The sequence below is a fragment of the Leptodactylus fuscus genome, chromosome 10 (assembly GCF_031893055.1).
Source record: "Leptodactylus fuscus isolate aLepFus1 chromosome 10, aLepFus1.hap2, whole genome shotgun sequence".
In the NCBI taxonomy this organism is placed as follows: Eukaryota; Metazoa; Chordata; class Amphibia; order Anura; family Leptodactylidae; genus Leptodactylus; species Leptodactylus fuscus.
This window is the reverse complement of record NC_134274.1, coordinates 20662401-20676168: the sequence shown is the minus strand read 5'-3', so window position 1 is coordinate 20676168 and position 13768 is coordinate 20662401. Positions and strand designations below refer to the sequence as shown.

General features: G+C 42.8%; 1 protein-coding gene across 1 annotated transcript; it reads right to left on the bottom strand.

Annotated features, from left to right (window-relative positions):
- Nucleotides 1–774: 774 nt before the first annotated feature.
- On the bottom strand, nucleotides 775–12715 carry FFAR4 (free fatty acid receptor 4). Its single transcript, XM_075257426.1, has 3 exons — nucleotides 12179–12715; nucleotides 1894–2022; nucleotides 775–1170 (listed from the first exon to the last, which is right to left on the bottom strand). Exons 1-3 carry the CDS (start codon nucleotides 12713–12715, stop codon nucleotides 775–777), a joined length of 1062 nt encoding a protein of 353 aa, XP_075113527.1.
- Between the last annotated feature and the right edge of the window lie 1053 nt (nucleotides 12716–13768).

Genomic DNA, 13768 nt, shown 5'->3' with positions numbered 1-13768 from the left:
GATGGTGGGAATTACACGCAACCTAGCGCAGATCTGCACGCAAAACCTTATGACCTAAGCTGGAATCGGCCAAAAAATGGTAGAACCTGGTCGAACTTCTATGAACACTAGGTTAAAACGGACTAGCACTGTGTCTATGGAGAGGGTATAGCCCAGAGCCAGAGCCAACACCCTTTGTTTTTCCTAGAGTCCGCCTCCTAGGGGCCAGGTCTATACCCATAGTCCGGTGTCCCCCAATGAAATAAGAGAGAAATCTATATATCTATATGAATATTATTTTACATTGTAATATGTAGGATTTTCAACTTTGTACCATGGAACAAGCAAGAGTGATACCAGAGGCACAACTGTAGAGGGTGCAGAGGAAGCGGTCACCTTCAGATCCCGGTACCTGAGGTTGCCTAAGAACCCCACTGCTACTTATATGAAAAGAGCACTAGATGGTAGCACTAGATTTAGCATCTAGCACTAGATAGTAGCATCATGTATGAAAACTGTTCCCCCTAAAAAAGTCTTTGTACCAAAAACTTCAGTGAAAAAATTAAGCATAGCCCAGGAGTATGTACAATGACCAGCCAGTCATCAAAGTCCATAAGATCTCCGAGGCATTATACCCCCAATCTGTGGGGTACCTCTTTTCGCCAGTAGGTCTATCCAGGTTATAGTATATCAAGAGTTTAGAATGTCCACAAACCTCAAACCCTAAAAGAGGAGACACATAATGGGATACAATATTCTTCATGCCGGAGTTCTTACACGTAAGGCCAACAATGTCTATTTGCTCTCCGATGTACCATTTTGATTCTCAATCCGTTTATTTGTGGTCTCAGTGGTGTCCACGTTGTCCTCAGGATTCCCACAAAAGATAATCCTCCACCATTGTTGCTTGAGCAAATTGATATTGTACAAAATTGGATTCACTATTGAGTTGCAAAAAGTAAAGACGGTAATCCAGAAGAAAACGGTGGGCGATAAGATGAAGTTTTCTGTTAGGTTGTGAAGAAGAAGCAAAAGGACAATTATACACACAGGGGTCCACATGACAAAAAAAGAGATCATGAGGATGAAGAGGGTCCTGAATAGTCGGTAATCTCGCTGGGATACCCGGTACTGGTGGACTTCAGAGTAAGCCGTGCTGCTGATCATCCGCTCACTGATCTCCTTTGTGATCTTCGAAAAGAAAATGTTTATTAAATTACATATTATAGTAAAGCTGTAATCTACACAAGTTCATCTACCTGAACCTATTCTGGGTTCAGAAGGGAGTCTGTCTCCAGAACTCGGCATGTCAATCCTTCCACGTAGATAGATAGGGTCAATTGAATCAGATGATGTTTTCCCCTTGTGAATTGTTGCCTTTGTTGCTGAGATATTACTATTTTTGTCAATATGCAAATAAGCTCTTTGGAGCAATGTGGATCTATCTGGAGGACTGGGCTGATATGCTGGGTTCTGGTGACAGACTCCCCTTAAAGAGGACCTTTCACCACCTGGGGCACATGCGGTGTAATACACCGCTAGAAAGCCGACAGTGCGCTGAATTCAGCGCACTATTGGCTTTCCCATTCTGTGCCCCGGTGAAGAGCTATCAGTGCCGGTACCGTAGCTCTTCACTGTCAGAAGGGTGTTTCTGACAGTAAGTCAGGAACGCCCTTCCTTATAGTAGCGTCTATTGCGCTGTACTTTGAGAGGGGGCGTTGCTGAGTGGTGAAGACGAGTGGACGAGTACTATCAGGAGGGGAGGGGGGCGTTCCTCACCACTCTCACAGTACAGCGCTATAGACGCTACTGTGAGGAAGGGAAAATGCATAGAGAAAAGTTCCGGGAACGGAATGGCCCGAACACAAATATGAACCAGGCCTTAGAGAGATTTTTTTTCTTATATTTCATTACCTTGAATATCTTGGTGTAGCTGATGATAATGCTTAATCCTGGTATCAGGAAGTCCAGAACTATGAACGAAATATCCCATGCAATTTCTTCAGCCACCGTTGGCCAAACAAGCGTGCAGATCTGGACATCCTGGTGGGCACATATAAGAATATTAAGGTATTGCAAGACAGGCAGGATTCTCAATAAGTTACAGTGCACAAGAAAAAAGGGTCAATAACAATGTTAGCGATCCAGTGTATGTAACCGTAAGCCCATAGACCCATAGGGGCCCCTACCTACCCCCGAGTGACTACATTATACAGAACTACGTGTGTCTCGTATGGGCTAAGCTGATTTTTTATAGAATTTTTGCTTTTCATGATCATTTGAATGACCTATAAATAAATGAATTGCATTTTTATTAATGGTTATGTAACAAAAGCGAGTGTTCCCCGGCCAAACCTAATATTTATCTCCATTTCTGTTGCACCGTTCATGGAGGACCTGGAGAACTAGAAGTGCCGAATGCCAAAGTCCCATAATGAGTTTACAGGAAACCAGCGGAGCTGAATGGCGAGAGACGTATGGAAACTGAGAGCTGTGGTCATGGAGGACGGCTGCTTTACATCTAATTATAAGGTAGGAAACCACAATGTCTGCAGTTCTCTATTAATGACATTGACCACCATAAGCACAAAACATCTGAGTCATTTTAAAGTTTCCAAAAAATTCCTGGTACCAATGACTTTATTTTCCTTTCCTCATTTCTATTTTTAAGAATGATTCCTGAAGTGAAAACTTCTTCAGAAAACTTAAGACCTGAACTAAAAGATTGCACTCTTCTTTTCTACGAGATTACGGTGGTCATTTAGTGTCACGATTTTGTAGGTCCAGAGCCGGCCGGTGTAAATCTATAATAAATATACATACTGAGAATCGGCAAGGCTCATACTAATGGAAATGTCCATCAGCTGTTTGGATATGAATCTCACTTTTTATGAGCGGTTTCACAAATCATCGTGTGTTATGGCACTTTAATGGGAACCTGTGAAAAGATTTATGATGCTGAACCACAGACGGACCAAAACTATGTTTTATTGTGAAACACCGTAGCATTTCAGAGGAAACATTAAAAAATAGTCAAGAACAGGGAAAAGAGTCACTGGGGTGCAGTGTCCAACTCAGGTTCCTTGGGCCCACTAGATAAATTCGTTTCGAGGGCCCGCTCTCCAACACTTCCTAGGAAATAGACCATAGTACCTCTGCCAGACCATTATAGTGTAAGAGCCCTGGCCTTCCATAGGTTTCTCTGATGGGTTAGTCTGAAACTTTTGGGGTGGGTAACCACCAGCTTCCCCCTGACCAGCCCAATTAACAGGTATATGCAAAAAAAACAAACAAAAAAAACTGCCAGACACATTGATTTTTCTCCCTTCTGGGGCATACGTAGAAGGGGTGAAGTGGTAGCATTTGTTACCAGGTGCTGTATCCTTAAGGTTCCTCAATTTTGCATTGGGGCCCAGGAGCTTAGAGTTAATGCTACCCATGGCTTGGGTACAATTCATTTTCTGATGGCTTTCTTTAAGTGAACATGGTTTCTCTTCAGGCAGTCTTTGGGGTGTTTATCATGTCTGTTATTTGTCCATTGTGTTCATGGTCGACCTTGTCCTCTTTACCTTTGACTCACTCTTGATGTCAGAGGGGATTGGATTTTTTTATGTACTTTTTTTTCCCTATCAGTATGTTTTTGGAGTATGGAAGGAAATACAGGCAAATATGGGGAGAACATACAAACTCCTTGCAGATGTTGTCCTTGGCAGGTTTTGAACCCAGAACTAGAGCGTTGTGAGGCTGCAGTGCTAACCACTGAGCCACCGTGTTGCCCCGGGAGCTGTTGGATTTTGTGTTTGGCAGTGGAATGCACTAAAGAGCTTCTGTCATGTAACAGTGCCATATTTGACCACTGATTTGGGGAAGTTCAAGAAGAAAACAGACAATAGCTGCAATATAGAAATAGTACAGTGCACTGAGCAGATCTAGATCTCGGGTGGTAGTTAACCACTAGGGTGGCTGGTTCTATGGAGCAGCAGTTATTCTAGATTCCACCAGTGAGAGGGGAGCAAACTATAGAAAAGAACAACCAATTGGATTGATCCGAGGATAAATCCAAACATAGACAACTGCGCTGAACCTTGACTAATAAATAAAAATATTTTATTGACGACACTTCTTAATAACACACTGCAAGTGTAACATAGCTGCAAGTCAAACTAGAAACCCCAGTAGTCCGGACAGCACAAGACATCTGTATACAGACGTGACTTCAGAGAAACACCATGAGGTGTTTGATTGGAGACAGAAGTGATGGTTGGATGGAGCTCAGTCTAAGGCTGACAGGTGACCACCGGCCATTGGCTCTCTGGCAGTATCCACCACTACAGATAGGGATTCTAGTCATTCTGGTTACACTTTTCTTACAGTGTGGGTTCCAAGTGGCTGAACATCTCTGACAAAGGATCTTCTCCAACCATCACTTCTGTCTCCAACCAATAACCTATTGTCACTTCGTATAGGCAGATGTCTTGTGCCGTTGGGACCCCTGGGACTTGTAACCCCATTCACTCTATAATGGTGGTGCTGGGGTATTGTTGCTCTGTCCTTATTATTTGAAATTGGAGCAGGGCTGGAACTGATCCTGTCCACATCATTAGATTCCAAGGCAGCTAGATCAACTGCAGGGTCCAGGTGTCGGACCTCCAACAAACCGATACTGATAGTCAATCCTGTGGATAGGTCATCAGTCTAAAAACCTGTTGGGGTTTGTACACATTAGCGCATCTATCAAGAGTTTTTGGTCAAAGTCTTGGATCGGGCCGTTGAAATCCAACTGCTTGACCGTCAATACTCCCAACTCTTCATTCATAGACGATCATGGAAAGAAAGAATTGGGCATGCTTAGTCGAGCCTAATGTGCATACATATGGGAGAATCAGTAAAAATAGATGTTTACCCAACAAGAGTTTGGCCATCAGCCAAAAGCGACTGGACACCTATACCAACCAGACCAGTCCATTCCGGCTACTTAATGCCGCCCTTTGGCATCTCCATGTCTATATCAGGAAAGGAAACATTTTATGTAAGAAGGGAAGTGTTTATTCTCCCGCTTTATGATCTTTTCCCATGTGAGATGACCTTTCAATTGATTTATATAGAAGATTTTATCAGGCCATGTAAAAGAGAATTGATTAGGAGATAGATCGTCCTCGGACACAGTCCGTCTCTGCCCGCAGAGGTAATGGCTGCTATTGTGAAATCTAAAGACCTGTGTGACGAATGTGTAAGGAAAATAAACCTAAAGTAAATCTATTCGTCATGAGTCACGACAGAGAGCTGGTAGGTCAGTAAATGGATTTATATGTAGTATGTGTACAGGGAGTAGAACGTCTTACTGAGCAAACAGACATTTTGAAAAGGAGAACCCCCAAGCTGTGTGTGACTTGGCACCAATACATGTAGTTTAGTGCAGGTCGGTGTCAGTGAATATGTCTGGTTTCCTGATAGCTGACATGCTCGTAATCCAAGCGGCATCAAGGGTTACGGCACTTAACCCTTTCTGCACTATTAATATGAGTTTATCATGAAGATTGACGGGGACATCCACTTTCTAATATTGAGAAAGGACCCTTAATATTAGATCTGTGGGTGTCTAACACCCAGGACCCCCGTAGATCAGTGTGTCTCCTGGTAATGTCTACATGGCCCACTGGCACTGTCCCATTGATATAAACATTATCAGGAGCCATGCTGTGCAGGAGCAGTTGATCTGCAGGGGTCCTCGCTGTCGGACCCTCGAAGATCTAATATTGATGACTTATCATATGAATGGAGCATCCATAAAAGAAAATTGATAATCCCTTTAAGGTCCCAGTCACAGGAATATGCAAAACAAGATAGCCAAAAAACATTTATTACAATGTCTCACTTATGTCATGTTGACATGTGTGTATGGGTCAAAAAAAATGTGCTGCAAGTGCAACTTTTTCATCCATCGATTTAGTTTTAAAAAGAAAAAGCAACCTACAGACGGAATTGTAGTCAATGGAGACCATCGGGATCTTTTTGTCATCCGTACTGTGATCCTACAGTCATATTCCTTTCTAACTCTCCTATAAATCTATCTAACATCCAAAAACAGACATTTATCATCTCCTATAACCCCCCGTGGTAAAGTATAAGCAATGACTAGACTGTGTATTTGTTTGCATAAATTCCTGGTCTGTTGCCATGTGTGCACCACTTGAGATTCTGTAGTTCCACATTTTGTACCGTGCAGACATCACTTCACTCTCTGAAGATCTGTGGTCCATTTGCAATGTAAACACCTTGGACGTATACACATCACTATGTCTGGAGTTGGTACCACATTATAGAAGCACAATCTGTCTATTTGTCTAACCTATCTATAGAACATAGTGTAGAACACTGTCAGGGCTCCTAGGAACCTATCTATAAAACATAGTGTAGAACACTGTCAGGGCTCCTAGGAACCTATCTATAATACATAGTGTATGACACTGTCAGGGCTCCTAGGAACCTATCTATAATACATAGTGTAGAACACTGTCAGGGCTCCTAGGAACCTATCTATAAAACATAGTGTAGAACACTGTCAGGGCTCCTAGGAACCTATCTATAATACATAGCGTAGAACACTGTCAGGGCTCCTAGGAACCTATCTATAAAACATAGCGTAGAACACTGTCAGGGCTCCTAGGAACCTATCTATAATACATAGCGTAGAACACTGTCAGGGCTCCTAGGAACCTATCTATAATACATAGTGTAGAATACCCTGCAGGGCTCCTAGGAACCTATCTATAATACATAGTGTAGAATACCCTGCAGGGCTCCTAGGAACCTATCTATAATACATAGTGTAGAACACTGTCAGGGCTCCTAGGAACCTATCTATAAAACATAGTGTATGACACTGTCAGGGCTCCTAGGAACCTATCTATAAAACATAGTGTAGAACACTGTCAGGGCTCCTAGGAACCTATCTATAAAACATAGTGTAGAACACTGTCAGGGCTCCTAGGAACCTATCTATAAAACATATTGTATGACACTGTCAGGGCTCCTAGGAACCTATCTATAAAACATATTGTATGACACTGTCAGGGCTCCTAGGAACCTATCTATAAAACATAGTGTAGAACACTGTCAGGGCTCCTAGGAACCTATCTATAAAACATAGTGTATGACACTGTCAGGGCTCCTAGGAACCTATCTATAATACATAGCGTATAACACTGTCAGGGCTCCTAGGAACCTATCTATAATACATAGCGTATAACACTGTCAGGGCTCCTAGGAACCTATCTATAATACATAGTGTATAACACTGTCAGGGCTCCTAGGAACCTATCTATCCAATTTATAGCTCTTTAAGGCTTCATTCACATCTGCGTCGAAGTCTCCGTAAGAGACGCCTTCACAGATTCCACTGAAAATTGTCAGAGAGAAAAGTCCAACACAGAGGACTTTTCTCTTCCCAGGTTTCAGTATAGAACTGGTGAGGTCCGCGGGTAACCATTGTTTTAGCTGGTGGGCTCTCCGTTTTTCAGGTCCCACAGCGGATACCAAGATGGAGAGCATGACACAAGTGTGAACCTAGCCTATCGTGCTAACAGCTTATGTCAACATGAAAGTAACATTATATTCTGGGGTCTCTTCAGTCTCCAGGATATAATACGATGAGGCCCAGGAGAAGGTATTATAGACAACAAACAAAAACTTTCCTATATTAACTGTTTTGGGCCTCCTTGAGCCAAGCATCACGAAGAAGCCCAAAAGTAGTAATGGAAGTGAGTATGAATGTTTCTTTTATTTTTGTCACCTCCCATAGGCCTCCACCTCTTATACTCTGGGATCTGAAGCTATTATAGGGGCAGACATATTTGGTGGTTATTTTCGGAATCTGTTTCTTTATGAACATGCGCTATTGTTTCGCTCCACATGGCCAGGACGTTTATTTGACATGTATGCAAATACTCAGAGAAATGGCTTCATATCTCACAATGGAACCAGATTTGTATATAGAGCAGCTCTTTACATATTGGCCTGAACAAACCATTCAACATTTTACCAAGATGCAAAATAAAATATAACACAAACCTCGAATACAACCTGTGTATAATAATGTGGTGTTAGGTTATTGTCAATGGAAATCTAAGATACAACGGTGTAGTGCAAAATAATACGACAAGGAAAATATCTGAAGAACCCAAAGAGAGATGAAAAGTGTATCATAGGAGAATAGCGAACATCAAGCTACAATATACATATATGAGAAACCCGACAGTTACGTTATATGGAACGACCAATGGGGAGTTGAACCAGAGGCAATACGATTTAACCCTTAGAACTTTCAGTATGGCGGAGAATCTAGAGAGTATAGAAGGAGGATCGGAAGTTACATCTAAGATACCAGATCTTTTTGTCTTCAGAGGAGATAAATTGCCTCCCGTGGGTGGCTTACTACCCTCTCTCCATTCTGAGGACATAGAAGCTTGTCTGAGCCAAGCATGCATGTGTATTTGGTCAAATATCTGTTGACCAAATGAGATTATAAAGTGGATGACGGCTTAAGACCACACAAGTACAATGCTGTGCAAAAGTTGTTAAATGCTGCATAGTAAGAATGGTTTCGTTAATAGAAGTCTAAATCCCATCAATCTATGGTGTGACCTTTGCCCTTTGCTGCCCATCAGTTCTTCTCAATACACTTGCATACAATACTTGAAGGAACTCGGCAGAGAGGTTTTTCCCACCATCTTGGAGAATTAAGCCCAGATCTTCTGTGGATGTTGCTTGCTCCAATCCGTCTGTCTCTTCATGTCCTCCCTGACAGACTGGGTGATGTTGAGATCAGGGCTCTGCGGGGGCCGTATCATCACTTCCAGGATTCCTCCTCCAAAGAGTGGTCACACATAATATACACTCACCGGCCACTTTATTAGGTACACCTGTCCAACTGCTCGTTAACACTTAATTTCTAATCAGCCAATCACATGGCGGCAACTCAGTGCATTTAGGCATGTAGACATGGTCAAGACAATCTCCTGCAGTTCAAACCGAGCATCAGTATGGGGAAGAAAGGTGATTTGAGTGCCTTTGAACGTGGCATGGTTGTTGGTGCCAGAAGGGCTGGTCTGAGTATTTCAGAAACTGCTGATCTGCTGGGATTTTCACGCACAACCATCTCTAGGGTTTACAGAGAATGGTCCGAAAAAGAAAAAACATCCAGTGAGCGGCAGTTCTGTGGGCGGAAATGCGTTGTTGATGCCAGAGGTCAGAGGAGAATGGCCAGACTGGTTCGAGCTGATAGAAAGGCAACAGTGGCTCAAATAGCCACCCGTTACAACCAAGGTAGCCAGAAGAGCATCTCTGAACGCACAGTACGTCCAACTTTGAGGCTACAGATGGGCTACAGCAGCAGAAGACCACACCGGGTGCCACTCCTTTCAGCTAAGAACAGGAAACTGAGGCTACAATTTGCACAAGCTCATCGAAATTGGACAATTGAAGATTGGAAAAACGTTGCCTGGTCTGATGAGTCTCGATTTCTGCTGCGACATTCGGATGGTAGGGTCAGAATTTGGCGTCAACAACATGAAAGCATGGATCCATCCTGCCTTGTATCAACGGTTCAGGCTGGTGGTGGTGGTGTCATGGTGTGGGGAATATTTTCTTGGCACTCTTTGGGCCCCTTGGTACCAATTGAGCATCGTTGCAACGCCAAAGCCTACCTGAGTATTGTTGCTGACCATGTCCATCCCTTTATGACCACAATGTACCCAACATCTGATGGCTACTTTCAGCAGGATAATGCAATGCCATGTCATAAAGCTGGAATCATCTCAGACTGGTTTCTTGAACATAACAATGAGTTCACTGTACTCCAATGGCCTCCACAGTCACCAGATCTCAATCCAATAGAGCATCTTTGGGATGTGGTGGAACGGGAGATTCGCATCATGGATGTGCAGCCGACAAATCTGCGGCAACTGTGTGATGCCATCATGTCAATATGGACCAAAATCTCTGAGGAATGCTTCCAGCACCTTGTTGAATCTATGCCACGAAGAATTGAGGCAGTTCTGAAGGCAAAAGGGGGTCCAACCCGTTACTAGCATGGTGTACCTAATAAAGTGGCCGGTGAGTGTAGATGGGAATGTGAAGTGGGACAATCCTTCAACTCCTAGTGGAGAAGGCACCTAACATTTTATATAATCGTTCCAGGGGTAAGAAGATCAACCCCGCACTTCATACACCCGCCGTGATGGTTAGGAAAGCTGATTCAACCCCAGTCTCAAGACAGTCACATGGGGCACTTGAACTGACCTAAGACTCCCTATAAAAACATAATCTCTAAATCCAACAATTCTCGTCGTTGTCCCTTTTACAGCCCAACTATCTGATATCAGCCGTGGTAAATACTAAATCCTCTGAAAACATATAGTTAGAAAACGCTGCGATAGCCTCAAAGAAAGTCTTAAGATTTGTGGTTTTTTGATCTCTGTAAACAATGAATGTCTACATAGAGATTAACCAGCCCTGATGTAATCCTGGTCACACAGCAGATGGATTTCACGGATTCCAAATCTGATATTTCTAACTTTGAACAATATCGGGAAATTATAATGGATGACGTTCTCATGGCAAAATCATGCTTGAGAATACGGCCTATCCACACTTGTAGGCACTGACCCCATAGGCTGTATGTGTAAAATACAGAGGCAATGCTATTCTATGGAGTTATTCCATCGGATCCTGGAATATTGGAGTCGAATCCGGTTTTTGTAAACCAATTTGCCCAACTCCGCTACCAACACCAACACTACACTATGTATGATGGTATACAGCCAGTGTATAATGTCTGCAACGTGCTGTAGTTTATATACCGGACAAGACGACAAACATCAGACAGTAAGAAGTATATTTCTCCCTAAAAAGGACTAAAGGTTCTATTCAGCCCCCTCTTAAAGGGATTGTCTGCTACACGGACAATTACACTTGCTAGGTGGACATAGAAGGTAATAGTTGATGTAATGTAGAAGAGTGAGTTCTTCCACGGAAAATCTGTCCCGTATATCTGGGATAGATGCCTTGATTTCTGCAAGTCCTGTTCAGATGCCTGAGACAATGGCTGCAACAAATCTGCCGCACGTGAATTCATCACAAATAAGTACAGATTGGGGGGCAACGCGGTGGCTCAGTGGTTAGCACTGCAGACTTGCAGCGCTGGAGTCCTGGGTTCGAATTTTGCCAGGAACAACATCTGCAAGGAGTTTGTATGTGCTCCCTGTGTTTGTGTGGATTTCCTCCCATTCTACAAAGACATACTGATAGGAAAAAAATAAAGTACATTGTGATCTCTATATGGGGCTCACAATCTACATAAAAAAATAAAAAAACAAACCAAAACAAGTACAGATTGTAAGGACACAGGTGACATTGGTAGGTTAAGCTGGGTGTCATCCTATATAGACGTAGTTACTGCACAGATCACATGTTGTCATCACCCAGCTTTTGTAGAGTCCTGTATGGCAAGCATGCCTAGTTCTATACCTACAAGTATGCTACAGGTCTGGCTAAGGTATTGAGTTCTAGAATTCCCGGACAACCTCTTTAATATGAAATATAATATTGTCATATACTCTATTAACAGATTTTCTGTATTCCTTGTTTTTCTCACTGGCTTCTTACAAGAGTACGGGTGTACGGGGTAAAGGAGTCTGGAGGGGAGAGAGAACTTATACAGTTATAGATCGGCCTTTATAAAGCATAGAACAGCGGTTTTGGTGTTGTATGAAGGATGAGATTCTGTTTTATTTATAATATTTGTTTAAATATCAATTGACAACAGTCAGAATTTAAAGCAGGTGCAGCGGCAAATATATATATATATATTATATATATATTTAATCTATGCCAAACCACACTGTATTTTAGTGAATATAAACCTTTTATATGACACCAAAGGCACTGTTCTACGTTTTATAATGCAGAGATATAACTACTTAAAGTGACCCCGCAGACTCAGTTTATGTCCGTTATTAGAGCCAATACTCCTGACAGTAAGAGAAACAAGGAAACGAATATAGAAGAGACAAAAAGTGGATTTCAGCTCTGTAGTTCATGGAAAAAGGACAAAATTCATTAATGTATATAACAATATCCTTTAAGGTTAAATACTGTAATATTACATAATATTGGAAAATACATTCTTACAGTGACTTACCCTATTATTCACTTTCTGGGGTATTACTTTGAAGAATAGACACAACGGTAGGGCGGTCATTGCCGAGAAGCCCCAGATGGTTACAATTCCTATTGCCACCACCTTAACATTACAGGAGGTGGCCTGGGACAACTTCATGATACAGACCATCCTCTCCAGGCTCACCGCCGACAGGGAGATCAGGATAACGCAACCACTGAGGCAGATGACATAAAACAGGAGATGGCAGAAGAAATCACCCAAGACCCAAACCTCCGTCCAGCGGACGACTAAGATGAGCGGTATCATACTGATGAAGAGCAAGTCGGAACAGAACAGGTTCAGCACAAAGCAGTTGGCAGTCACCAGTTTCTTCTTTCTAAGCAGCAAGACAATGGCAGAAATATTGACAAAGCATGAGACTATGAACACCAGAGAGAGCAATAAGGTCTCCACCACTTTCACCGCCAGGGTCCTGTCGAATTCGGAGTAAAAATTGAAATAGGTGAAGTTGCAACTTGCTTCCGACTGACTACACAACAGAAGCATGTAGCCCATTGTAGAAGTAAGATGAAGTGTGACTACATCCAGCGTCGATGGTCAGGAGACCTCACATTTGATATCTCCCCTACGCCCAGTTGGCATCACAGAGGGTTAATGCAGCAGTACCAGCTCTGTGCCTTCCTATAGTCCTGCAGTGCGGCCGGTCGTTCCCTCTGTGATGCGAAACAAGGAAGTTACATGGCATTCTTGTAAATATCCACCCATCTAAAACAAAGATGAAGGTGTCGGGCTTTTATGATGTCAGCCCTTGTATTAGGAAATAATGCCTGGCTTTCATTGTCTCCTGTACTCTGGATTATTTACAGAGTGTAAATTTCTCGTAAAATTGCTTGTTCTTGTGTTGGTAAGAGAAGATAAAGAGATAGAGAGTTTCCTGTTCTGATACTGTACACACATCTGTCCGCTCTATTCAGACACCAGCCTGACTCGCTCCATTTATCTCTTAGATAAAGATTTCATTTCAAGTGTCAAAATTTACCAAAAAAGGAAACACAAATGAAAAGTAGCCTAAAAAGGAGCACGAGCATACGGAATGAACCCCAAGTGACAACGCTGAGCACTGGCGCCGGCTTTGGCAGTTCTATGGGTTATAGTTTTTAATTATTATGCAAAGTCCGTGTCCTTAAAGAGAGAGAGTGTCATGAGAACCCAGGATATCAGCCCAGCCCTGCAGATAGATAGGTTAGTGTTAGGAGAACCCAGGATATCAGCCCAGCCCTGCAGATAGATAGGTTAGTGTTAGGAGAACCCAGGATATCAGCCCAGTCCTGCAGATAGATAGGTTAGTGTTAGGAGAACCCAGGATATCAGCCCAGTCCTGCAGATAGATAGGTTAGTGTTAGGAGAACCCAGGATATCAGCCCAGTCCTGCAGATAGATAGGTTAGGAGAACCCAGGATATCAGCCCAGCCCTGCAGATAGATAGGTTAGTGTTAGGAGAACCCAGGATATCAGCCCAGTCCTGCAGATAGATAGGTTAGGAGAACCCAGGATATCAGCACAGCCCTGCAGATAGATAGGTTAGGAGAACCCAGGACACCAGCCCAG